General features: G+C 43.2%; 4 protein-coding genes across 11 annotated transcripts in view; 2 read left to right on the top strand and 2 right to left on the bottom strand.

Moving 5' to 3' along the window:
- Window positions 1–27: 27 nt before the first annotated feature.
- Window positions 28–8,006, top strand: LOC306713196 (myosin light chain kinase, smooth muscle-like). 3 transcript variants are annotated; one of them, XM_079182844.1, is made up of 18 exons: window positions 28–154; window positions 600–767; window positions 1,564–1,710; window positions 1,862–2,014; window positions 2,147–2,281; window positions 2,656–2,697; window positions 2,794–2,924; window positions 3,048–3,204; window positions 3,411–3,722; window positions 3,811–3,907; window positions 4,059–4,262; window positions 4,423–4,640; window positions 5,340–5,463; window positions 5,933–6,085; window positions 6,389–6,518; window positions 6,688–6,769; window positions 6,975–7,115; window positions 7,380–8,006. In XM_079182844.1, exons 2-18 carry the CDS (start codon window positions 602–604, stop codon window positions 7,583–7,585), a joined length of 2,598 nt encoding a protein of 865 aa, XP_079038970.1. In that variant the 5' UTR covers window positions 28–154; window positions 600–601; the 3' UTR covers window positions 7,586–8,006. The 3 variants fall into 3 exon arrangements, with proteins under 3 accessions (XP_079038970.1, XP_079038968.1, XP_079038969.1); XM_079182842.1 differs by having other exon boundaries at window positions 3,808–3,907; XM_079182843.1 differs by lacking the exon at window positions 28–154 and having other exon boundaries at window positions 506–767; window positions 3,808–3,907.
- A 462-nt stretch (window positions 8,007–8,468) lies between these two features.
- coasy (CoA synthase) lies at window positions 8,469–14,666 on the bottom strand. Of its 4 annotated transcripts, none has more exons than XM_079183265.1 (10): window positions 14,476–14,666; window positions 12,773–13,532; window positions 12,469–12,683; window positions 11,784–11,915; window positions 10,712–10,901; window positions 10,430–10,494; window positions 10,246–10,330; window positions 9,923–10,020; window positions 9,514–9,660; window positions 8,469–9,413 (listed from the first exon to the last, which is right to left on the bottom strand). In XM_079183265.1, exons 2-10 carry the CDS (start codon window positions 13,455–13,457, stop codon window positions 9,375–9,377), a joined length of 1,656 nt encoding a protein of 551 aa, XP_079039391.1. In that variant the 5' UTR covers window positions 13,458–13,532; window positions 14,476–14,666; the 3' UTR covers window positions 8,469–9,374. The 4 variants fall into 4 exon arrangements, 3 of the variants coding, with proteins under 3 accessions (XP_079039391.1, XP_079039392.1, XP_079039393.1); XM_079183266.1 differs by having other exon boundaries at window positions 14,526–14,666; XR_013767597.1 differs by lacking the exon at window positions 8,469–9,413 and adding an exon at window positions 9,754–9,838 and having other exon boundaries at window positions 9,615–9,660.
- A 975-nt stretch (window positions 14,667–15,641) lies between these two features.
- On the bottom strand, window positions 15,642–20,596 carry zdhhc6 (zDHHC palmitoyltransferase 6). Of its 2 annotated transcripts, none has more exons than XM_079182245.1 (11): window positions 20,501–20,596; window positions 19,117–19,654; window positions 18,887–18,978; window positions 18,383–18,542; window positions 18,115–18,273; window positions 17,931–17,984; window positions 17,459–17,626; window positions 17,182–17,223; window positions 16,779–16,927; window positions 16,391–16,437; window positions 15,642–16,304 (listed from the first exon to the last, which is right to left on the bottom strand). In XM_079182245.1, the coding sequence occupies exons 2-11, from the start codon at window positions 19,381–19,383 to the stop codon at window positions 16,204–16,206; spliced, it is 1,239 nt and encodes a 412-aa protein (XP_079038371.1). In that variant the 5' UTR covers window positions 19,384–19,654; window positions 20,501–20,596; the 3' UTR covers window positions 15,642–16,203. The 2 variants fall into 2 exon arrangements, with proteins under 2 accessions (XP_079038371.1, XP_079038372.1); XM_079182246.1 differs by having other exon boundaries at window positions 16,779–16,924.
- A 206-nt stretch (window positions 20,597–20,802) lies between these two features.
- Window positions 20,803–26,004, top strand: part of vti1a (vesicle transport through interaction with t-SNAREs 1A) — a 104,743-nt gene continuing 99,541 nt past the window's right edge. For both annotated transcript variants that reach the window (XM_079182249.1, XM_079182250.1), the window contains exons 1-3: window positions 20,803–20,972; window positions 24,382–24,440; window positions 25,367–25,477. In XM_079182249.1, the coding sequence (XP_079038375.1) occupies window positions 20,879–20,972; window positions 24,382–24,440; window positions 25,367–25,477 (264 nt within the window). In that variant the 5' untranslated portion in view covers window positions 20,803–20,878. The remainder of the gene's footprint in view (window positions 20,973–24,381; window positions 24,441–25,366; window positions 25,478–26,004) is intronic.

The raw sequence follows: 26,004 nt of genomic DNA, 5'->3' as shown, positions 1-26,004 counted from the left end.
TCCTGCGGTGACTCTGGCAGTGTTGCTCAACCCACTGAGTGTTTAGAGGGAATAGGTGTTTACAGGGGGTAAAATGGCTAAAAGAAGCTGACGGTGGGAATGTGTAAGTACGTTCCCGACAGGAGAAAGCAGTTTTTCTGAGGAAAGCCACCAGGTAAGAGATGCTTTTTATACTTATTTGGTGTTTCTTTTATCTCTTTCCACTTCAGTGGCCTCTGTTTCTCTTCAGCTTGAATGTTTAGTCTCTCCCACACATTTCCTGACTCTCTCATACTTGTTTTTTTTTTTTTTCATCACATGTGTCTCCCTCCCTGTGTTCTCAGTGCAGAGGGACAGTGGGGGCTGGACATGTGTGTTTTTAATTGGCCTTCCAAAAAACAGAGCTGTTTCCTGAGAACTGTGCGGGGGGCTGAGGGTGGGCAGTAATTTCAGAGGCCGCCTGAAAACAGAGGCTCCTCCTGTTAGCATGTCAGAAGTTGTTTGACTAGAGACAGGACGACTTTTCAACACGTCGGCTTGACATACCCGAGTACAACACACCACAGCCAAGAGAGGAAGAGGAGGCCTGACTGATGAGTGGCTATTCCATTTCTACGTAGGGATGGAGAAGGATGGCGGGAAGCCAAAGACCTATGTGTCCACTTTTCGTTTGGCCCTCAATTCTCAAGCCAGAAGTTTCTGTGTGGAGGAGAAAAAAGAGGATGGGCCGGATGCAACCAAGAGGACGTTCATGGGAAACAACAGACTGGGAGTCGCATCAGCAACAGGTAAAGACGAGAAGAACGGGAGAAAAGTTGGCTTTTTAATGCGTCACTTTGATTTCTATAACAGAACTGGAATCTACTCATAACATTTACCACATTCGCACCTCATCTAACGCCTCAGACCCCTGCAGCCCTCGTGTTTTATACGTCTTTAACTTGAATCCTGAACATGCGGGCATTGCAAAAGCCTATCGGGGGAACCAGGAATACTGGAGTCTGTTAGATTGCACACATATGGTCAGCTCCCCTTGGGCTACTTCTCAAAATAGTACTATATGTCACACGATAATTGTGAAGTGTGTCGTTTTTGTAGTTACTGTTGTCAGAAATATCTTTAGGCACTCGGAGTACATAGGGGGGGACATGCAAACTGCCTCTCCCCCCTCCCTCCCTCCCTCCCCCCCTAAATATACACACACCAAAGTACATGTGTGTGTTTGCACACACCATGTGGTGGGGAAGTCTTGTAAACACCATGTCAAATACCCAACGCTTGCACTCACAACTGGCATACTCCAGTAGACACAGCAACAAGTAACTGATTGGGACTTAGTGCTGCTCTGCCCGGAGGTAAAACAGATGACTACCGTACGTCCTCGTCAGTCGGCAGTTCTTGTATTTTCAGACTACATTGGTATCCACCACACGGTGCATTTCAAGTTTGTCTATAGTTTGATCACTTACGGCTCACAACTCTCCACTCAAATATTGGCTAATGGCTTTTCCCGGTTGGTCGGCGGTAGAGGAAACACTCATCTGAAAACTAACCCATTGTCCCATACTTCTCCACTCTGCTTAGACTCCAGACGGACACCCGTCCAGGCGCTTGAGACGCCTCACTTCAAACAACCGCTCAGGGACTGTACAGTCTGTGAAGGAGGGGATGCTTTTTTTCAAGGTGTTATCACAGGAAGTCGACCTCTGAGCATTTCCTGGCTACACAATGGTAAATGTCTGATTATCAAACCTTCAAAATGTCCACCTCCTCTCCATTATGAGCAAGGCTTGAGCCACAATATCCTGTATTTAGAAAAATATTTATTAATCACCCGTAACAGTGAAAACATGTGTTTTCCCATTCCTATTTGGTCATGTAGGTAAGAGGGTGCACTCAAGTAATACTTCCTTCCAAAATGGTGTGGCCAGTCTAACTCTGAGTCAGTGTTCACATGGAGATGATGGGACGTACACCTGCGTAGCTGAGAATACTGCTGGGAAACGGTCATGCAGCGCTGTGTTACATATCGCAGGTAAAGCAGGGGTAAAGTGTCATGTTAGAAATTGCTCACACACATCGCATACTGTACAAACTGTCCTTGAATGAATCATATTCACTCGATCTGTGTACAGTAAACCTGTTTCTTCTTTGTTTCTGATAACAGCAACAAAGGAAATCCTTAGAAGAAGCAACCATGAGCTGCACAGTGAAGTCACCTTCAAGGTTGGCTCACCCAAAAACACTGAATTATCTTCAGCTTCTAAAGAGAGGAGCGTGCACAGAGAGGAAGAAGACAAAGGTACAAAGCAAACTGCTGTTAAGCTTCCTATAAAAATATGTGTGTAACGTTACACTTCTTCTTTCTTTCTGCCTTTCTTCTTGCTACATATTTTAAAATGTCTTCTTCCAAATAATGCATAGGGGCAGTAAGATTTTTAATGACATACGTATTGTGTGTTAAACTTCACTCACCTGTTGCAGCCAACCAACACACATGTTTGTGCTTGCTAAAAATGGAGCCTCCCTTTTCATTCAAAAGTGCAACGCATTGGCTGTCTGTTGATTGCAGTGCCCCTGCAACCAAACATGACTGCTCGCATGTGATTGGTTAGACACTTCTCAAGCCATAGTGGCACACACCTATAAATCCACCTTCTTCTTCGGTCTCCACAGCTAACAGAGACACCAACCTGCAAACAAAAGTCTCAAGCAAAGGTGAGTATAGAGGGCACTGCAGCATGAAAGCTTGAAATGTATCGCACATCACGTGGTCATGTTTTTGTCAATTAAACCGACTCTGCTTCTCCCCAGGGCCTCCTGTGGAGTTTGTAGACCCACCAGAGCAGGTGGAGGTTCGGGTAGGAGAGCAGGCCCGACTACACTGTGAGTTCAGGAGCAGCTCTGTCCCCGTGGCCTGCTGCTGGATTTTCAAAAAGAACAAGGTGATACTGGTCCCGGTGGTTGTTGGCGTTGTTTGATGCATTACATTACATTCTCACTTTTGAAATTCTGCACCAGTAAAGGCTCATGTCTTGGCATGTACTTCCACCTTGCTTCCTCTTCAGGTGGTGGTAGCAGGGCCGAGGATGTCTGTCCGCAGCAGTGAGACGCAAAGCGAGGTGGAGATCTCTCAGGCCTGTCCAGAGGACACCGGCTCATACACCGCCATAGTACGAAATGTGAAAGGCTCTGCCCAGCATACCGTCTCCCTCAGTGTCATTGGTAAGACTCTCAGTTCATTATTTAGCTATCAGTTCTCCAGTGACTTGAGATGATGCAACACTGGCATTTGTTGTTTCTTTAATGCAGGCACAGATATGAAGGTAGGAAAACGCTCCAAGAAGCACCAAATGATGCTACTTGACTCGCCCGTTGCATCGTCTCTTGGTATATGAGACAATATATTTTGTTCTTGAATTTTTCCTCAGACCGGCCTGACCCACCAGCGTCCCAACCGGTTATTTCCCAGCTGTCCACAGAGTCCCTGGTCCTCTCCTGGACGGGTCCCAGCTACGACGGAGGCACAGCCGTGCTGGGCTACAAGGTGGAGGTCAGACAAGAGGGCCAGGACAAGCCCGAGAGCTGGACTGAAGCCACGAGCCGTTGTAAAAACACAACCTACCACGTCCGCGCAGGCCTGGAGCCTCATGGGCAGTACCGCTTCCGTGTCAGAGCCTACAACTCAGCGGGGGTCAGCGAACCCAGCCAGGAGTCTGAGTGTGTCAAGATGGAGACTGAAAGTAAGTGATATGTTTTTGTTTGTGAAATGTTTTGAGAAGAGGAGAGATGTGCTTATTTCTCACCTGTGTATAATTTTTGTGTTAGAAGAAAAAAAGAAGGAAGAGTCCGAGTCGTACGTCACAGTGACCATTGACACCAAACACAAGGCCAAGGACTACTACAATGTGCATGAGAAGCTGGGAGTGTAAGCATGGAGTCTTTGTTTTTCAAACACACTTTTAAATTCAGATTCTCAAGTATGTTGACTGCGTATGAGTAAATTGATAACTGGCTTTGAAAGTAGTGCCTTTTTTTTTTTTAAATGTTTATATTTGTTTTGGATTGAACATTTCCAGTGGGAAGTTTGGCCAGGTGTTCCGGCTGTCCCACAAAGAGACGGGTCAAGTGGTTGCAGGGAAGTTCTACCGAGCCCGAACCTCCAAGGAGAGAACGGCAGCTCGCAAAGAGATCGAACTGATGAACAGCCTTCACCACCCGAAACTGGTCCAATGCCTGGCTGCCTATGAAACGCGCTCCGAGATGGTCATGGTCATGGAGTAGTAAGTAATGGAGGAGTGGAAAGGTGACTTTGCTCTGGTAGAACCATGGTGTATCTGGTGTTTTCTGCGGATGTTGCACGGTGACAATAATATTTTCACTACAGTAGTTATGGGTTGTATTTGAGGCATGGACCTGAATGATGTTTTTTTGTCTGCCCAGTATTGCGGGCGGGGAGCTCTTTGCGCGCATCGTGGACGACAACTTCGAGCACACGGAGCCCACCAGCGCCCGCTACATGCAGCAGATCCTGGAGGGCATGCAGTACGTTCACAAGCAGAATATCGTCCACCTGGACCTCAAACCAGAGAACATCGTCTGCGTGGATACGACTGGTACACGGCTCAAGATCATCGACTTTGGCTTGGCTAGTGAACTGGGTGAGTATGCTGGATTTGTGGAAACTGTGTCATAGCGTATAAAGTCCTACAAAATGACATTTATTTTTTTTATAGGGGAATTCTTTCGAACACTGGATGTATTCTTTCTGCTATTTCTTTTTCTATTTTTTTTTTAATTCTGCTTGCAGCTGCTCACTAGGGTCAGGGAATAAATCACCCAGTCTTTATTCTCATGAGTGGCACATCCTTTGTGTATTCCAGTAAAAGTTACAATCCAGGGAAATCCGAGGCGCTTAAGGCACCATTCAAAGTTGTGCACCCAGCATGGAGAATAAAATGCTTCCTGCTATGGTTCACATAAATACACTAAAAATATTTTTTGGGCTGCAGAAAACTGCATCAAGTTTAAATATAGTTTTGATTTTCCAACCCCTGAATGTGGGTTTCCTGACAACACAGGGTCACTCATTTTAATTCATGCCAAAAGTAACTAAAGATAACATCAAGGAGTGTTGTTTCTAAATTCCTAGCTGTATACAATGTACCAAGTCTTTTAAATAGAAGACAACCTCAACCCAACAAAGCTGTGAAGCCTATTCAGGCAGTAAATTTGGTGATGGTCCAGCAGCCGCATCTCCAGGGTGGTCTATTTCGAGATGACTGTAGCTGTAAACAGGAAAACACAAAACATTCAGGGTGACGTTTTGAATTTCTTACTCTTGTCTGCATGTTGTTCAGAGGAGGGCAAACCTCTGCTGGTGATGCACGGCACGCCGGAGTTTGTGGCCCCTGAGGTGATCAACTATGAGCCTGTGGGCCTGGAGACCGACATGTGGAGCCTCGGAGTCATCTGCTTCATCTTGTAAGTCGAGCAATGGTTATAGTGGTTTAAATTATAGCCAAAGTAATACATTCTGGAGAAAACCAATGCAACTGGGGATACTTTGTGGAAGCGATAATGCTGGAGGGCCTTTCAGATTCTTCATAAAGTGTAGGAAAGATAAAAAAACTTCACATTTATTCTTTATTTATCCTGTTTAAAGTCATTTAAAAATTACTAAGTGTTTATGTAAAATGTAATATCTATCCAAATCATTCTACATATTCAAATTTGGCGCCATCTCCTGGTAGTGTTTCATCATTACAGTCCCCCGAAATTAGTATTACAGTTCTTAAAGTGGCCATATATTTGAGGGAATAACAAACTCAAGACAGTTAATTTATCCTCGGGTCAATTTTAAAAATAAATTGTGAATGGGTGCAAATATCTTCTCTGCAGAAACGTGACACGATACGTTTTATTCATTGTTGAATTGTTTTGTGACCGATAGGCTCAGTGGAGAATCTCCCTTTCAGGGGAACAACGATGCAGAGACTTTAGCTCTTGTGACTGCTGCCCAGTTCGAGTTTGACCCGGAGAGTTTTGAGGACATCTCTGATGAGGCCAAAGACTTTATCAGCTCCCTCCTGAAGAAAGACCGGAGGTTGGTCTGCTTTTCCATTCCTCTTTTTGTGATTCTGACCTACACGATGTGATAAATGTGCTCACAAGCTGCTTGGATTAGAGTACCACTTTGTGATACAGTGACTGTTTCAAGCTCAGTCCTGATGAGAAGCAGCTACAAGAGTATGAGCAAAGTCTTCCATGTGACATTTGCAAACCACATGGCAAGTTCTGAATATTGTTCGGGGAGAGCCAGGAGTCTATTTATGCAGATAATCCACGGCAGCATCACAGTCGGCTCAGGACACTGCCGTTGTTTGACAGCCTTTGCGTCTCCCTCTAGATGCAGGTTGTCATGTGCCGAGGCCCTCGCCCACCCCTGGATGGCCTCTTTTACCCCACTGAACCGCAGAGCCACCAAGTCCCTCAATAAGGGGAAGATGAAACGCTTTCTGGCCAAGCGCAAGTGGAAGGTAATGCTGAAAAATGACTAAAACGCCGTTGGCCCTGCATTGGACAGATGAACCGTTTTCTTATCAATGCTTCCCTGTGATGACCTTTCAATCCTTTGTCCCATATAGACCTTAAGCTTGGTTAGTGTAGTTTGTCATCCAGTGCTATTTGTCCTTTTTAAACTTCCAGAAAACTGGCAAGGCTGTTTTGGCCCTACAGCGGATGGCTAATCTCTCTAACAGGCCAGACTCTCCTGGCAGCTCCTCAGAGGGTAAGGCCGATAAAAAGACACACACACACACACACACACACACACACACACACACACACACACACACACTGCCCTCCTATGTCCTGGAGCTACATGCATATGGCAGATGACTCACAAGTTTCCGATTGTCACTTCAAGTTTACCCTTTTGTGATCTGTAAAGCCTTGTTTCTGTTTTATTCATCATCATCCTCTCCCTCATCCAGAGCCAGGCTGGAGCCAGGAGGCAGAGGAGGCCATCCAGTCTCTGGATAAGCAGCTTCAGAGTGAACCTCGCTTCCAGCAGGCCCTGAGGGACGCCACCCTCCCCAAAGGAGCGACTGCTCGGCTTACGTGCCTCGTCAGCGGTAAAGTGACAGAACTGTGCTGTTCTTCATTAGATAATGCCTCACCACATTATACAAGGGGAAGCAGAAAAGACAATGTGGTCTGAAAAGCTCTGATTGCAGTAGAATGAGGTCTAAACTGGCTGAACTGAAAAGGTTTAAAACGGCTTCATCAATAGGCTTGGGGAATATTGAACACTTTGTTTGGTATATATCGCTATCCTACATGAAAACCATTTAGAAATGTCATGTTTGTATATTTGATATGTCTTGTCTCAATCCCAGGTTACCCTCAGCCGGAGGTGAAGTGGCTTCAGAATGACGAGCCGGTGTCTGGATCAGTCAGAGTGACGATGGAGCAGCATGAAGACGGGCTCCGCTCTCTGGTTCTGGCTGATCTGGAGCCTTCCGACTCTGGGCTTTATGTGTGCAGGGCCAGCAACAAGCTGGGGGAAGCCATGTGCTCTGCCAAACTGAAAGTGGAGATATGATTGTGTGGGGAAAAAAACAACCAGTGGAGGCAATATAAGATTTCCTTCATTTGGATGGAGAAGTTTGATAGGGGTGGTTTGACAAAGCTTGGACGGATCGACCGTTCTTCACCACCACACTAAAGGGCTGTTTACACATAGATTCAAGGCAAAAAGGGTCATCTTCTACCATCAAGTGGATGGATAACGTTTAGACACGCACACCCAAAGCCCTTTGTTTCACCAGCTACTAGCGCACTTAACAAGTCGTCTTGTTTCAATGTGTAGTTAGCATGTTAAGCTACCATGGAAAGGTTTGTTGCACAGAAACGAGGCGATATCGTGCTACTGTGGCTGCGCTCGGCACCATTCACTCACTGAATTGCATGTAAATTGTACATTTTGCACATTTAAATATGTAAATGTTTTAAAGGCATTACCATTAAAGGCTGAATTTAAAGAAGAAAAAAGTGGCATTTGTCTTTTCAAAGCAAGCGTGACATTGTCTGTATTATTTGGGATTATTGTATGAAAGAACATGCAACACTTCTTAAAACGAATGAAAATAAATTGCCTTAAATGAGGGAGAACATGCAGAAATCACTCTTTCAACATTTAATGTTACTCCATTTTATTTAACTATTCCACTGAATTTCCAGATGATATGCAAGATAATGAAATCAAAGACCCTTGAAAGTTCTCACTGTGTGACCAAATGTCCCTTCACTGGACAATCCTTGTAAATGAAGGAATGGATAAAGCAGTATTTTATTATGCAAACATTGGTTTACAATTTAATTGCAGGATTTGCCAAAAGCATCAGTTTCCACTTTGCTGTCCTTTTGGCTTTTTCAGGTACGCTCAGACGGGTGTATATGAATATTCACGTGGGCTCGTTCTAGGATTTCAATTCAAGATTTCAACGGATTCAATTTATAGATTAAAGGATTTCACATCAGCTTGAGTTACCTTAATGTCTTTTATGCATTCTCTATTAGTCAATGTACACTTTTTTTTTTTTTTTTTTTAGTGCCTAGTGTATCTGAACGTGACCACTACACTGATATTACAAAATATTCTATTCACATACTTCTTAAATACAAAGTAGCTTGTTAATTTATAATTCCTCATAAGATAGTGAACTTGAGAAAACATTCTCCCAACCCCCAAAACCGTAAAGATGAACACAACATTAATTCATATGATTTAACAGTGGCACCTAGTGCAATCTTTCAATATGGTTCCTTTCCTTTCACCATTAGTTGCTTTTTAAGGTACATTCGTGCTAATTATACTTGAAGAAAATAGAACTTGCTGACGAGCCACCCACAATATTGGACTCCAGAGAGTTTTGGTCTTGAAATGATCTGGGACTGCTGAATGTTTGGCATGTCGTTTAAGCAAGAGTACCTATTTAAAGGCATGCTATTCCTAAAAAAATATCTCTGCATGAAAACACCTTCAACTCTTGATTACACGTTATTAATCCCAAACATGAATTCTAGCTTTCAAATTCCAAAATCATTTGGTCTGGGATGACTCGTACAGTTATTTTTCCTCACCCATCCATTCTTTTAACTAAGCATCTTAAAATTAAACTACTTTAAAAACCTGTGGGAACTCAATCAGGCACTGAGTCTTGGTAAAAGAAGCGAGGGAGCTTCGTACCGCGCTCACTTCTTTCTAAGGCAGTGTTTCCTTATGTGCATCAGTCATTTGTGTGCACACGTCCCTGTGGCCGGACGCATGCTTTCTGCACAGCTCACAGCTGAGATGATGGAGTGACCAACACATGTCCCTCTTGTCTCTGCTACATCCTCTTCTGAAGGAGGTTCCAAGCTTTCAGTACCTTCAAAATAAAAGACAGTGGGAGAATTATTTTACAATCAAATGATTTGCTGTAGAGCAGATGTGTAGACCCTATTCTAATGGCGTGCTGAGTGTTTGACCTGTTTCTGAGTGACCTCGGGCTCCCACAGCGTGCTGAGCACCACGTTGGCGTGCGCTACTTGCTTGCCATTGGACCACTGGCTCTGCAGACGACGCAGGGCATCTTCTGTGGTCAAACCGTCTCGCTGCGATATCCTTAACACCGCCTGAGAGGGGGAGGGGTTAGGATAACGAGGTGAGCGCTTATTGTGTTAAAGCCGGTGTGTGTAGAATCCCAAATCTCACAGTTTTGCACCCACCCAGTGATACTTTCCCAGAGAGCAAACTACGGATGACCGCAGTGCGTGGCGATAGCCTTCACCACCAGAAATGTCACACAACTTCCTACAAAAAAACTCACGTCACCGTGGGCATCGCTACATGACTCCATGCTTGTTCCACTGAGGACTGCAAGTGCAAGCATATTACCTCCTCCTCGGGGATGACCGTGACCCAGACCTCGTGGACCATGTCTGTCCAGCCGGCCTCCTGAAGAACGGCTGCATCCAACACGCAAACCTGCTTACCTGCAAAAAGATCACGTGCACATTGTGGAAATCTCTTCCAAAAACGAAGCACAGTTTCGGTATCTGTATGCGTCAATGTGATCAGTAAAAGGAAGGTGTACGAACACAAAAACGTTACTGCTACACAGGATAGAAAACACTTTAACACCAACAGCCTATATCCACAAATACTAGGGACATGTTGAGTTCTAAAGTACTAAGATTTATATATTTAAAAGTTCATACCTTCTTCTCTGGCTTGGCTGATTCTGTTCTCCACCAAAAGTGCAATCTCAGGCCATACAATGTCCGTTAGGGCTTTTAACCGCTCCTGCATGAACAAAAACAGCCCCTTTGGTAAATTATCTGTACACAGTGGTGTATTCTTTGTTGCGATGCGCTGAAACACTATTAATACTTGTCATATTACCTGGTTTCCAAAAACCTTTCTTCCTAAAGCACGTCTGTTGATGGTGTTATCTTCGTTCAGAAGATCTAAAAAGGGCCAAAGAGAAAACTCATTCCCGCACTGCAACACCTGAGACTTCATGCGTCATAACATTTAACAGAAAAATCAAGCCGATGCAAAGATGCGTCATAGTCCTAGATTTCATCAAAAGTAAACGGATGAGTGTGAGGTATCAAAAGGTGATAGATGACGCATCTCTAATCACAGCCAAACCGGTCCTCCGCACACAAAGGGTTTCCTCACCTGACCCAAATTCTTCAAGCACTCTGCGACAGGCTGCAGTGCCGGGCTGGTACACCTCATGGCCCAGCTTGTCACAGTCAATCCGGACGGCGCCCAAAGCCTCCAGCTGCCGGGCGACGGAGCTCTTTCCGCTGCCGCTGCCTCCCGTCAGGCCAATCACGTACGGAAGTGCAGCGAGGTGGGACGTGTCCTAGTGCAGAGGAAACAGGAGATACATGGGCGCAGGGTATACCACCGAATACCGCAGCACTAAACATGAGAGCGTCAAGAATGAATGGGTGGAGGTAATGATAGGACGTAAAACAAGTCAGGCCGGCTCAGAGATACTCGCTGCAGAGGAGCTCATTGTATCTCTGATAGCAGTAATAATAGTCTATCAGCAAGGACAAACAAAGAGCGCACGCACATGTTCATTTCACATCTTCCTTTCCAGTAAACCTGCAAACTAATGAACTTAGTATACAAGAAAAGACATTGTACTTTGGCATGTACCGGAAAGACATGCTATTACTCTTTTACCTGAATAAGACGGCTCCCATTAGAACGGTTAAACATTAAGACGTTTCTCAAGACGGATCTGTGAGCCTGCTACAAAATGCTCCCCGTCACTTTCTGTATGAAAACACTTTTCCTCATCTGCTCAAAGGGAAAACAAAAATCTAATGCAAGTCAGAGCATGATTTGGCAATTACTTTTTGGTGGCTGGAGGCTGTGCAGAGCGTTTTTTTAAAAAGGAAAAGGAATTTAATTTAATTTCAACAGGAATGAAAAGGACTGACGGTCTTTATGAAGCTATATATATTTTTAACGTATAATCAAATTAAAATTGAATGAGATGTTTTCTTAAGCATACACATTATTGAACATTTTAATTGAATGAAAGGTTGCATGATTATGATGCTGTGGTGGCCACCTTAAGATAAGAATGATTATATTCCCCTAACAGGTATGGCAACCCTTTAGATATGGAAAGAAAAAATAATGTTATATTTCAATTAGAAGCATTATTTTTGTTGTTTTGCTGCCACAATACCACCATTAGTGTCCTTTTTGTTTTTTTTAAATGACCTACTTTAGGCGGGGTGAGGAGGGTGCCCAGCAGTCGAGAGCGTAGACTGGAGGAGCTGATCTTCTCCTCCTCTGTCTCAGTGTGGTGGGCATCTTTAAGCAACTGGATCTCGTGGAGGATGAGAGGAGGAAGGCCCTGATTTAGGAAGCAGAGGACACAAAACATCAAATATGTGCTCATGTGTATATCCGGGCTAGGGTCTCCTATATCTGGAAAAACAAGTTCCACTGCTGTCCCAGGATTAAAATGTGCAATACAACTATCGCCTGTGCTTTCTTTACACTTCTTTACAATTCTTAGACTCTCAGAATCGAACCAGGCATGAGATATGAGAACAGATAAGTAGTAAATCGTGCTGTGTAGAAAGCGACATTAGACATGTCCTGATCTACATTTAAACACAGACACACAAACAAGTAGCGGGGGAAAAAAACCCTGCAGGAGGGTTAAAATGATACTGAGATAAGCGTTGCATGTTTAAAGGGCCATCTGTGGCACACAATTTGATATGTTGGTAAAGAATCCTCTCCAAGACAACCGTACTTAATTATACTATGGTTGTAATAAAGACAATGCTGCATTTAAATCAGCTGTAGATAATGACAAAACACAAATAACACTTTTCCAGTTTTCGTGTATTCAAAAGCTGGAAAAGGCGGCAACGCGTATCTGCGATTTCCCGACTCACGTTCTCAATGCGCTTCTTGTTGACAGCCTCGCCTCCCCTTCTAGTCTCCTCGCTGACCACAATGCACTGCAGCAAGGGGTCAACCACAGACACTCCATAGGGGTCTTCGAGGGGCATGATCTCCACCTGCAGTGAGGGTTTGATGTCTTGCAGGAACTCCTGTAGTCTCTGGGCCCGCAGCGAGTAGGGCTCCACCAGCTCCTTCAGCACCTTCTCTAAAGCCGGGAAGAAATTCAAAGATTATTCAAAGATACTACATGAATACTCATTCCTGTAATAGAATTACTGAAAATGAACGACTTACTTTTCAGCATTGCATGGTCACACACACAAATAATTAACCTTCTATTGGCTAGCAGGCATGAGATGTTGAGCAGCGTCCTGTGGGCCCCATGGAGCCGGTCAAACGTCCCCCCTACCACCACGTCACTGTAGGTCTGCATGGGTTCTGCCTCTTCTCCGGGCTCTTTCAGCCCCTCCTCGTTCTCCTGCAGCCTCACCAGCTGCGGGTGAAGCAGCACGGCGGGCAGGCTGGGGCTGCAGACGTAGCAGTGGCCCGTGTACCTCTGCAGACACTGCGTGACCTGGTGGGACTGACCCGGGTCCTGCAGAGGAAAGTCTGTCAGCACCACCTCCGGGGAGTGAGACAGAGATTGTGGCGTGGGGAAGGGGCAGCTTGGGATCGCGGTCCCGCTGCAGGCAGCTGACTGAGTGCGGACATTGGTCAGCAAAACACGGACATCCAGGTGTCCGCACACGTCAGCTGCGTTGCTGTAAAGGCGGGAAATGAGCGTGGACAGGTCCACTGCCGGTGGGAGGAAAACCGGTCGGGGCTGGCTCCCGCTGCCCAGGTTCAGCCCGGGGTGGAGGTGGACGTACAGCGTGCGCTCCACAAGCTGAGCGGCTGAGCTGAGCACGGGAGCGATGCGCAAGGGGAGGGTGTGGAGGGGAGACGTCAGCACAAGGATGCCCGTGCTGAACATGGACATGTTCCCGGCTGGTATCACAGGGAAGCGCAGTCGTCGCAGTATCTGCTGGGTCACTGTTAAGAGAGTCGGGGAACTCTGGAAGGGATGGAAAGTGCAAGACAAGTCAAGAAAACGGTAGCAGATGAGGCTGTGATTTAAAAGAATGTTTGCTATGCTAGCTACATCAATCTGGGATGTATTGTCACAGGGCCAAAAGCAATATAAAGGCTGTAAAGGCCTTTTATTGCTACATTGTTGACATCTGCAGTGGGAAGTGGTGCTTGGGATATTTGGTTTGGTGGCGATACATGGTCTGAACAGTTTGGGAAACTGACGACACCATCAATAGATTTTAAAGCAAATATATAGGAACGCATATAGTTACAAGTTACATATTGTTCATTGAATAAGTAATTATTTTGCTCATAAATACATGTTTTTATGACCTAACCATGTTTACTAGTGCTGCACCACTATTGGCATGCTTGCAATACACTCTTGCAGTGTCTCTGTGAGCCTGATGTTATGTTTACTTGGTGTGTTGGGTTGTGTGACTGGAATGGTTTACTAGCTTTTCGAATAGCTCTCTTATGTCGCAACTCATTCATTACACTGTAACGATCCAACAAGGTCACATTCCAGCCTGTTAAACCCTGAGGCAGTAGTGTGTCAACATGTGCAGCCATTCTGTAATGACACTTATCATTTCTACAGAAGTTAAGTAGCTTCAAAACATCATACGATTCCTGAAGTAGATGATTAGCTCAGTAAATAAAGGAACAGCTCGTTATTCTCTCTACTCCTCATTCTGCAAACAAGGAAACTAACTGACCATAACACGGACCACCGTTCAAAGTCGTAGCTAGCTAGCCACATAGTACGACCATCACATTGCCTGTTAAAAAACAAATGCACTAAAAATATTTTCTGCAAAGTGATTTTGCGGGATAAACATTGAGAAAGATGTGCATCATTATCAGGCCTAAGCAGAGATACCGGAGTAGTCTCGTGTGTAATTACAAACAACAGTCCTTCTTACCGAGCAGGTTCGTTCAGAAGTGACAATCTGGCAGCGTAGCGTGAGTTTACCTGTGCGGAAGTGTGGAGAACGGATTTAAAGCGATGTGTTACACTATAACATGTCCTGACAGCTACTGAATTAATCCTCTTCCTGATCCTCTTCAACGAGGAGCTGTCTTGTCGAGTCCACTTCACATAGCTGTGAACAGACCCACTGGTGAAAGTCACACAAGCATGAACTGGGTTGGATTATCACGTGATGTTTTTTTTTAATGGATTGGTTTAGGGGGGAAGCTGGGGATTCTGGGACATGTAGTCATTTAAACTGCTACCGTGGAGGAACTAGAAACAAGTATTTTGCTAGATTTCTCCCGCAGCTCTCACAATTGTTAGTGCATTAACAGTCTTAATATAAAACAACTCATTTTTCTTGACAGATGAGGCAGATAAAAACACAATAACAGTCAAAGTAAAAATATTAAACAAATTAAATATATAAATAACTAATAGTCTGGTGACGAGTGTATTTTTATAATGTCATAGACACTCAAGTTTTTTTCCAATTTATTTCCTTTTACAAACAATGTACAAACCTCTTAAGACGAGACAACATTCAGACAGGCTGTTCCAAAGCAATGCCTTAGGTTTCCGAGAAACTTCAAATTCCTGTTTGAGGTCCTCAGGCTGTGCGCTGTACGTGTATTTGACATGTAGATTAAAGGAATCAAAGTTTTATTATGCAAAGGTTTATCAACACCGTACATGCTATGGCAAATCCTCCTTGTGCATACTTTTGTTTATGTAGTACGCATACTGTTAGCAGCAATCACCACATCAACTTGAATCAAACATGACTGACATCAGACAGGTGGAATTTTCCCAAAAAACTAAATGGAGACTAAAAACACGTAATTCTGTATTCAGGAGTTTAGGGTTAAGGTTAATTTAGGAGCACTTTCTGAATACACCTACATGTGGTTAGTGGAAGCGAAATACGGGATGAAAGTGTAAGACCATGGAATTACGTTAAAATAGAATCCTAAACTCATGTGGAACACTAACAAATAAATAAATAAATGCCAAGTTGATGTTTTAAATTAAGTCTGAGGCACTGAAGAAATGAATATGCATTAAAACAATTTATAGTAATCACAAGGATAGAGGCAAACAGCGACTCTTGCGGAATATTTTTTTAATTTTCAATTCATAGTTTGAGGCCAACAATTTTTACAAAAATAATAAAGAGAAATTAAGTGTTATCTCCATACTGTAGAAAGAGTTGCATGAAGACGTCCCGGGGTTAGCTGGGCAGAGGCATTGCATAATTAGCAAAAAACAGACCACAACACAGGTAAAAACGACAGATTCAAGTAAAAAGTCATGTAATTACAATGAAGTCACATTGAAGCCTGGTGGCAATTCTTGGAAATTAAGACTCTTGCTGGGTTTCACTGTTGGTCAGAGGAGTCAAACTGAAGCCATGGGACCAGTCCCTCTCATCAACTCTGTAGTCCTCTTCAAGACAGTAATTGACAGCGAGGTGCTCGGTAAGACTCGGTGAACTATGTTGTCTTTAAAAAATTCAAGTTGGTATTGAAGTGTGAGAAGTTTGAATCAAAGTATGAAATTCTTGACGATGAGCCTGTAGCTCCAGGCATGACATCTTCAGTGGATGTGCGCTTATGAACACGGACAGAACACCCATTGTTCAGTTTAACTCCCCTGCTCTACATAAAGCCAAGTATTTTTAGTTTGCTTTCTTATCGCTGGTGCTATCGCTGGCAGCTGTGTCATAATGGCACTTCTCCACACAACGCCTTGGAAACCATCCCCTTACGCGCTCTCCCCCTGAAAGCCAAGAACAGAAAAAAAGGATCCGTTACACACTTGTTTTCGATGAATTAAAAAATAAATTAATTTAAACCACATCTCACCGCTTATATGCCCCTCATTCAAAACTTTGTCTCCATACATCCACCATCTACAGAGAAAGAAAAACATTAATTAGGGGAATTCTAACGGACAAAAACAATGCTGGTACATTAACTTCAGACTACAACAAATGCATAAAAAGGGTCTTTTCTCAGAGATGTATTAGTTTCTGACTCTGGGAAAGTGGAAAAAACAGTAAAATTCCCCAAATGAATGAGAAAACACACATTTAGCCTATTTAATGTGATCTTCTTTTGATAACTAATATAGTAATTACAATTTTTTTCATTTCCATTCTCCCTGGGAAGGTCTGCCTCCCGCTTTGAAAATCTCTGTTCGAGACAAACAACCATGATGGTCGTAGTTTCTGTTCAGCCTGAATGAACTCACTTGGTGCCACGAGTGGCCAGGATGGTGTCCCCCTTGTTGAGGGGGATCCTGGGCTCCTCTGTGCAGGGGGTTCTGAAAAAGGTTTGGAGACCTTTGCTCAGAGGGCAGCACGCTCCGTTATAGTCCTCCACTGCCCGGTACTGGACCTGCTAGCCGAGGCATACAACATATCTGGTTATTCTACTGCTCTGACCCCAACCTGAACTCAGACGAGGTACAAGTGTGTGTTTATAAAGTCGTGGTCTTTAATCTCAATGCATTCAAACATCTGACAACATTTCGGACAATCTGTATTCCGTATTAGTGTTTTTGTAAGTACAGCCAATAGCCTTTGTTGCATGAAGACTAATGTATTAAATTAACAACACATTGATGTCACAAGACAGATCTGACAGGTACTTACACTTCTCACTCGCTTATCAGCTTTCTGCTTCAGTTGCTCAATCTGTTTAAAAGAGGAACAAGACAATTAACATCCCTATTGTTCGACAATGTACTTTACATTGCAAACGGAAATGTGTCAAGAGCAGGACCTACAATACCAACTGCCTAAACTGCTTTTAAAACATTCTACAAATTAAAGATAATTTATCATCAAACATGCGAAGAAGAACAGTATCAGAAAAATCCAAAAGACAGCATTGAATGCATTACCCGACTCAACAACAAACTGAACCTACAGTTAAGGTGTGCTGGTGACACTTGGGATGGACCGGCCATTCGATGCCATCACCCTTGGCCGTCCCTGACCACGTGAACACTTGCTTGAAGTTCAGCCAGCGGGTGCCGAGGTCGTAAGGGAAGGTGAAGTCCTCCCCTGTTTGGTAGTGCTGTATTCTGTCTTTGGCCTAGTGGGAGACACAGAGAACGGTTGCGTGCGTATGCGTCAATGGGATTGTGTGGGCGGGCTGGTGTCTAGTTTCTGTAATTAGTCCGCTATATTGTGCGACAGATGATCCTGGAACGTGTGTGGATTAGTCATACAAGTGACATTTTCAATTGAAAGCACTTTGACAGCGAAGTGTTCAAAACATGTTAATTATAAATCCCTAGCTTATCTTTTGCAGATCAAACAATATAAAATACAAAAAGTCATCCGTCACAAATTAAACTGACATCACAAAACAAAGAAATGAAAAGAGACATCCTGACCTTTTCCTCGATCCAGGACTCGATCGAGGTCTTATTTCGGAGGATGACTTTCATCTGAAAAGGACAGACTATTTCAATATAATAAATGCTTGGCTTTGAATTGTGAATGCTGAAACGCCAACGGTAAATATCCAACAAAGCCGACAGCTTGTGTGAATGGTAAACACCAATGAAAGAAACGTACCTGTATGAAGAAAAGCATGCCAACGGCAATAGTGGTGCCCAGTGCCAAGCCTAAGGCAAACAGTGTGGCAGCAAAGGCGGGCACACTGAACGGCATGAGGGGCTGGAATTGACGCACAGCGCTCATATCAATCTTCACAGTGCTCCACCCAAATGATATCTGCAGCGAGGAAAAAGAAAACAGCTTGTCATGTGCCAGTATCAAATGATAAACGCTGCGGTGGTAATAGGCCGTCCAAAAGCATGGTGCGGTGGGGTAGTCTACTGACCCTCTCGTATAGCTGCGTGTACATGGTCATGATGAAGATGATGGCAGCGTGTGAGCAGCCCAGTGGAGCCAGCAGCAAGAAGCTGGTGAAGTAGGCGTGGTTCTGGTGGCCGCAGCAGTTGTTGATCCAGGGGCAATGGTGGTCCATCTTCATCACGCACCTGGGGGAGGGGAGGCAGAGGAGGAGTGTCGGGGGAATTGACTGGTTGTTTGGGAGGACAAAGAGTGACAGGTTCTTTCAACAAAAAAAAAAATAGATTTATCTATTTAACATCACATCGATCACATAGTAGATTATGTGATGCGTCTTTGTGCAGCCTACGAAGTGCTGAACAGAGATTTCACAGCACTGCGTGGGCAGAAGAATCATGGACGAGCTCCAGTTTGGTGTGCCAGTTATTTTCTAGCTACATTAGTGCGGTCCCTGTGCGCTTTTATCTTCTTTAAGTCCTTCTCACACAGGTGAGAGACAGTATACTCTAACTTTCATAATAAATGCACCTACCTGTTACACTTGCGACAATGGTGGGACCTGGGGGCCTTGAACCCTTGGCAAACTCGGCAGTACTGTAGGTACTGTGTATCCAGTTGAGTCTCCTGTTTCGGGATAAACAAATAAGTTACATTTTTTTGATGTAACATCTTTTATGTTGCGGACATGGTTCCAACCTGTTCTTTATGCTATCTACATGAACAAACATGTCATAAGCCTTTATCCTTATTGAGAAGCCTTACTGGTTTCCAGCCAAGAGGAATATATCCAGGCCCAACAAACACAGCATTGAAGTAGTTGTAGAGAATGAGGACAGTCCAGTTGAGAAGCATGATGAAGTTGATGCTACCTCCTGTAGTATCAAGCGGCCAGTACCAGATAATGGAGTCCAGAATTGCCATCGTGGAGCATATCGCAATGACAGACAGGGCTATGATCGGACCCCAGTGGCACAATCTTCGAACCTCATGGAGGTTCTGAAATGTCACAAAAGTTGACAGGAAGTTCATCTTTCGGCCACAAGGTAAGTTGTAGTATTTTGGTTCAGTTCCTGAAATGTATCGACGAGTTACTTTTTTTTCTCCCCTCAGCTATTTTGCAAAGTCAGCGGTGCAGATGATGCACATATTTTTGCTCGTCTTCTGAGTACCCAGCAGCTGGCCTGGTCTTGGGTCACTGGGGCTCTCCGTGTCCCATTGTTTCTTGCCCTGGCAAAGAGCAGCATCCTCTCCTGCCAATCTTCAGAGCACACTAGCCTTGTGACGGACTCAAATTCCCCATCTAAGAGAAAGAGAGAGACATTTTAAAAACATCCATGATCGATCGCTCAATCTAACGTTATCTATCAAGTGACCACGTTTGCTTAACATTTGTCTATACACACACCAAGTTGTCGGTTTATTAAGCACAGAGCCAAACTAATGCAGTCAAATATAACAGCCCTGCTATAAATCATACTTTCATGGAGGTTTTATAATGTTGAGAGGTGTGAGTGAACATTTTTGGGATGTTGAATACTTTAATCTCATTGACATAAATGAGAGGAAGAACGGATGCTATATTTCTCCTACTCTAATATTTTAATAGTAACGCTACGCTGATTGTAAAAACTTGCCAGTCATATTGGGATATTATCAGTAACTTTCAGAGCTAACTAACGATAGCTTTAACAAGTAGCTTATTAGCTAATTAAAGCCAACTAAACTGGAGCACATGATACACTAAAGCAGCTGCTCGGGGTGTAATTGTTAATTAACTCTCACTAGGTGCACAGCCATAGCATTTGCCCAACAAACTAATACACTTCTATTACCAAGCCAGCTAATTCGCATTTGAAAAAGCATTGTATTGCTGCCTTAGTTATATGCATGCGTTACAATGACACCACTTTGCTAAAAAAATAGGAAACAAAAACATTTGTATTCGGTTTTGCACCGAGGCTAACAGTAGCTAGCTAGCTAGCTTGTTAGCCAGCTTGAGAAGACTAACGGCTGGATTACTGCCACAATGTGCAACATGGAAACACGGGTGATATTGCATTTTAAAGATAAGTCGATTGTTTAGTGGTACACGTATATTCACATGTTGTATGGAGGGAGAGAAAAACTGTCACTTTAAATTACCAACCTGTCCACTTCCTTGGATTTTTTCCTTCAATTTCTTCTGTGTACAGAGAGGAACCTTTCTCATGGTGTCTCAGAAAATATTACCCTCAACCCCTTGTGGACATATTTTTAATCTAAGCACACTGTCACTAAACCATCAAATAATTCACAAAAATAATCTAGCATTATTTCTTCACGTTCGGCAAAATAAAACCCAAATGACATTTTGTATTCACCAGCTAGCTGATTCATTTTCAGTGTCGGAATAAATAAAAATAAAGTCATGTTCCTTGTCGAGCACGTTATACTGTGACTCAAGGAAGAGACTCCATTCGGGACTTGTTGTTATTATCCTGAGCTAACCTAAGAAAGCCACCTGTTTTAAACCCTAAACGTCAACATGTCTTCAGACTTTGAAGCCTACGAGCAGGACTTCGGAACCATTACAGCAGAAGTAACGAACAAAATTGGCAGAATCCCCAAACTAAGTGGAGGTGAGGCAGTAAAAACTTAAATCAATTAGCTGGAGAGGCTGAGCTGGAGCTAGCTATCAGTTAGCTGGCATTCCTCAGCTGAGAAGGCTAGCTAACGGTGGTTAATGTAGCCTGCTGTACTTGTGTTATTTCATCCATTTACCGTATTGTCATCGTGTAAAAGATGTATCGCACTAAGGTGAACCGCTTATGTAAGAGGATGAATCACGTGTTGAGGGTTGGCTTAATGGCTTGACTTGTCTTTAATGGATTCAGACAACATGGTAAAGTGTAACACTGTGCTTAGTGGCAAATACAATCTTATGTTTTCCGGTAGTTGCAACCAATATCTTGTGTAGTAGCTTTTATTGACACCTTTTTAAGACAAATAATAGGATATTACATACAGCAGAGCAATGAGTCCCACACAGAATGTTTTCTTTTATTACATAGTTTGTTTCTTGTTCATCTATCTAATATTTTTTTTCATATTTGGGTCACAAATGATAATTAAAGAGTGTTGCCGTTGATTGTGGCATAGTAAAACATGATGCAGTAATACAGACTGCACAGAATTCATTTCATCAATTAAAATGTGTCTCTCAAAGTGGAGCTGATGCACCTGTTTTACTCAGCCTGTTATATTTTCTAAACGTTGTTCCTGTTGTCCTGAAACTTTATATTGATTAGCTTCCATTGTTGGACATTCATCATGCTGTCATGGCGTGTTTTTACCTGATATTCTCACATTTAAACACGTTCCTCTTCTTTCCCCTGCTGCATCTATTGGGCCGTTTAAACACGTACATTATCTCTGAGCAGCCATTGTGCACTGTAGCTTTCTTGTTCTTGTGAAGACCTGTCCCGATTTACACAGATCAAAATACTGATTAAGCGCTACCTTATCAATCACTGTTGGTAGTGGGGGTAAAATAGTCATCAAGTTTGCCTTTTTCTAAATATGTAAAAAGGAGAAAGAGAGCCTTTTCTTTATCTAACAGCCCGTTTTGTTGCAGTGTGAAATACAATGCATGTTTTTGAAATAAGATCAGATGTACGAAGCTAAGAAGATATGATAAATATCAAGCCTACCATAGATATTATAACTGCTGCAAAATGTATGCAGTGGCCCTGGCTGAATTGTATTGTACACAACTGATACTGCATAGTTTTGACTGCTAAAAACTCCAATCCATCCCATACTTGGAACAGCTATCTCCTGACTTGCTCATTGTTTTTTCAAAGGGCTCTGCCTCACACAAAACCTGGCCCAACTGAATATTTCTGGTTTGGAAGTTGGCATCTTTTGAAGCTTCGTGGCGGCCCATTCCACAGTGTAATTCCACATTGCGTCCTCTCGCCATCTGTTGACTGTGTCAGAGTAAAGCCCATATGAATATGCACAAAGCCAGGAAACGCATTAGAACCACAAGTAGTTGTTCAACGTCTTCTGCCACCAACAGAATAGTTTACAGTGTAATTTCAATTCCCTTCCTTCTCATTAAGGGTTTTCTTCTTCCCTTTCTTAATTCCCGCTGGCTCTTCTTCCTGAAGTGGCTTAATTTATTTTTTTTCCCGTGGTTTGACAGCCCTCCATCTAATACATTAATATAACTCCAGACAAAAGGCCTTTGTCATTGCTGTTGTTGTATCTCTCCATTTCACATGTGCACAATTGCTGATAATAGCCAGGGCGTGTGGAAAGAATGCCCTTGACTGTCTTCATTTATGTAACAATCAAATGAATGTTTATATATTTATTTGTTACCATCCCCCTAAAACCTAAGGTTCATTCAGGACTATTTGAATAAGAATATAATTAAATATTAGGCCTTGTTCCATGAAACATGAATGTCATTTCTTCACCTTTTGAGTCTTTTATGGAAAGAGATTTCCTGTCAATCATTGCAACTCAAATATAATTTAAAATGATTGATTTGCCAAGCCCTACTTCTTCTTTGTTTGCCTTACTTCTGTGTACACAACTTCTCATCTGTAAATATCCATATATATTTCACAGCTCTCCAGAGTTGGAGCCAGAGAGCTCCTTCTCACCTCTCAGCCTCTGGCTGTTTACTGTGTAGGCTGCGAGGTTGGACACGGGTTTTAAAAATGAATTTGAGGACCGGCAAAAGTTGACGTTGGCCCGTGGTGCCTGAGAAGTGAACATTTTTGCCTTAGATTGTTCTGCAGTCCAACAACTAATAAATAGCCTTGTGATCTGCTCTGAAGAAGTATATACAGCACATCTGAAAGGGAGTTAATTTAAAAGAAATACTTGAATTAAATAGTGCAGTAAGCCTAAACAGGTTTTCACACAGTGAAAGTGACACAATGGAGTACACTTAAGCCACACAACACAGTAAATATGGTCTTTTTGTGTGTGTGTGTGTGTGCTGTCGATGGACACTATGCTGGATGAGCTGCTCACAGCTGGATCGAGTTAAAACTCTTAGTTTGTTCTATCTTTGTAAGATTTCACCAGCAGTGAAATCATTCCAGTGTTACAGTTTGACTGTCACCCATTGTTATATGTATTTAATCCATTTCTGTGTTTTTAATAGATTTTAGTTTACCAACTACTAACCCAGTTTAATATCCTGATTAGCTTGTTGTGTGTAGAATTATCATATAGTATGAATTTGGGACACGCGCAGACAGTCATAACTTACTGGTAACAGTTATTACTAACACCTGTTCTCTTCCTGCTACAAATCAAAATATCTGCTGTGAGAAATGTCTTTCTATATAATTCAAACAATTTAAAAATGTTATATTTTTTCTTGATGTATAGCTTTAACGATAACTTGGTAATTAATCCGACTATACCTAAAAAAAAAAATTACGTTTTCCTCCAATATGTTGTGTTCACGATGCTTGTGGGCTCACTCTCATGGCAAAGCTGTAATTTCAGAACAAAGACCACTTCTTCCACGTGCACAAATGAAGTGGTCGTGTTGCCGCCTTAAATAACGGGCGGGGATTGCACTGCGCTCTACGGCCGCCTTTGGAGCTCTTTGCAAGTCGTAATGAGTTTCAATGGGTGATGTGGAAGAGCAGCCACGGGGTGAGGCGCGGAGCGGTGCGTTAGTCATTCTGAGTGGGACTCATACTTCTGGCAAGTGAGCAAAGATGACACCTCCCTTCCCTTTGAGTTGGCACGAGGTGTCTCACTGCTCCTCAACGGAAACCAACAAAGGCCTCATAGACGCCAATAACTAAGAGACATCAAATGTTGGCTCGTCGTGTAGAGAGAATGTGTAAATATATCTTCAAATGTGTCCTCGTGTGTTGTTTTTCCTCCCAGTCTTTCTTTCTCTCTCCCCCTCTCCTCTCCCCCCCCCCACGTTGCGGGGGAGTTAGGTTGTTGTCATGAAGCGCTGTTCTTCTGTCGGCTGATCAATATGTTGCTGTTTTTTCTCTCTTTCAGAGGAGAAGACACAGCTGGTTCTAAATGTCGACAAACAGCTTGAAGAAGTCAGAGAGTTGGTACGTCTTTGATCAGTAATTTTCTCCTCTTCCCATTTCCTAAATAATGAATTTGTGGAATGAGGGAGGGGACAATTTTCCCTGGCACCAGACAACAGCACCTGTATTATCCTGTTGGTGACATGACATGCCGACACACACACACACACACACACACACACACTTCACATGGCGGAAAGGAGGCTTCCTCCTCACATGATTACTTTCCAGTAATCTGCTTTTAAGTGACACCCCTATGACACATTTCAAGCCATTATCTTGAGGTGGGAGTCTTCATGTTGCTGTTTAAGAATGAGCAAAGTCACCTGACAGAGACAAATTGTTGTCGCAGTTGTCTTGTTATGTCACGGTGATTAGTTTCCTCCAAATCCGCCTCAGAGGGACCTGTCTAGCCGCGCGTCAAATGTACGTTTTACTACATTCCCGGTGACATCGTTGGGGCCCGTGCACGTCGCCGCAATGAAGCGGCGCTCGTATATATTTGATTGTGTGTATTTATTTACGGAACAGCCTTCCTCCCTCGCAACTTTTTTATCACGGCTGAGTGACGCGAGCGGGACAATCAACGCGGAGCGCGTTAAAGTTAATGCCGCTGAAGTTGCACGTTTCAGAAAGTTTCATGTTTCCAGAGTTGTCACAATTTCTGTCTCGAGCAGATTCTTGTCGTAGAAATGCGACATTAACAGAAACGTGTTGATGGAAAGAGAATGATCATTGGAGGATCGGGAGGCCTAGAAGAAGCTCTATAACTCTATCAAAAATATAGTTAAAAATGCACATTTCACCAGGTTGCACCGTAACATTGTAATGTAAATTGGATCAGAATGAGCTCTAGACCTGTTAGTTTTGTGATGCATGATATCCCAAGTTGTAAATGTTAGTGTTGGTATTTTTTTAAATTCTCTGAATAAACTGCTGGTTTTCAGCTGGAGCAGATGGACCTGGAGGCGCGGGAGATCCCCATCCAGAGCCGAGCCATGTACAACAGCCGACTGAAGAGCTACAAGCAGGAGATAGAGAAGCTCGAGAAAGACTTCGTAAGTACTTTAACACCTTCTTAAGTCTCTCTTAAGGGTTGCTTCAATATTACAAATGGGGGGGAAAAAAAGCACAAAATTATCTTTTTAAAGTGTGGTTTTCAAAATGTGCGCCTGTATGGTAACACCCTATTTATGTATACGACATACTGTAGTCATAAGTTGTCACCTTTTCAAATCCCTTGTGGTTTACATGCACATCCAATGTTTGCTCACGCAACCAAACTCCCTCCCTCGCTCTCTCTCTCTCTCACACACAAAGCTCAGCGGTGCATCCACTGAGGTTAATTCTGACTTCCTATTTGAACTTGCAAGCGATGCCTATTGAGAACAGGTGGTGTGTGTTTGTGTTGTTGCTGCAGAGTCTGGCCTTGTTTAGTAATTCATAAATCTCTGTATGTCTTGACTTGATCTCCAGCCTCTGTCAAAGTGTAATAAACAGCCCGGTCTTGTAGGTGCATTGCTTTTAGTCCACACGGTTGGCTATACCAACATGGCTCAAGGTGTTTCACTTAATCAATAGTGTG

The sequence above is a fragment of the Pholis gunnellus genome (assembly GCF_910591455.1).
Source record: "Pholis gunnellus genome assembly, chromosome: 21".
Taxonomy (NCBI): Eukaryota; Metazoa; Chordata; class Actinopteri; order Perciformes; family Pholidae; genus Pholis; species Pholis gunnellus.
The sequence above is the reverse complement of the archived record's forward strand: the minus strand, read 5'-3'. Positions and strand labels throughout refer to the sequence as shown.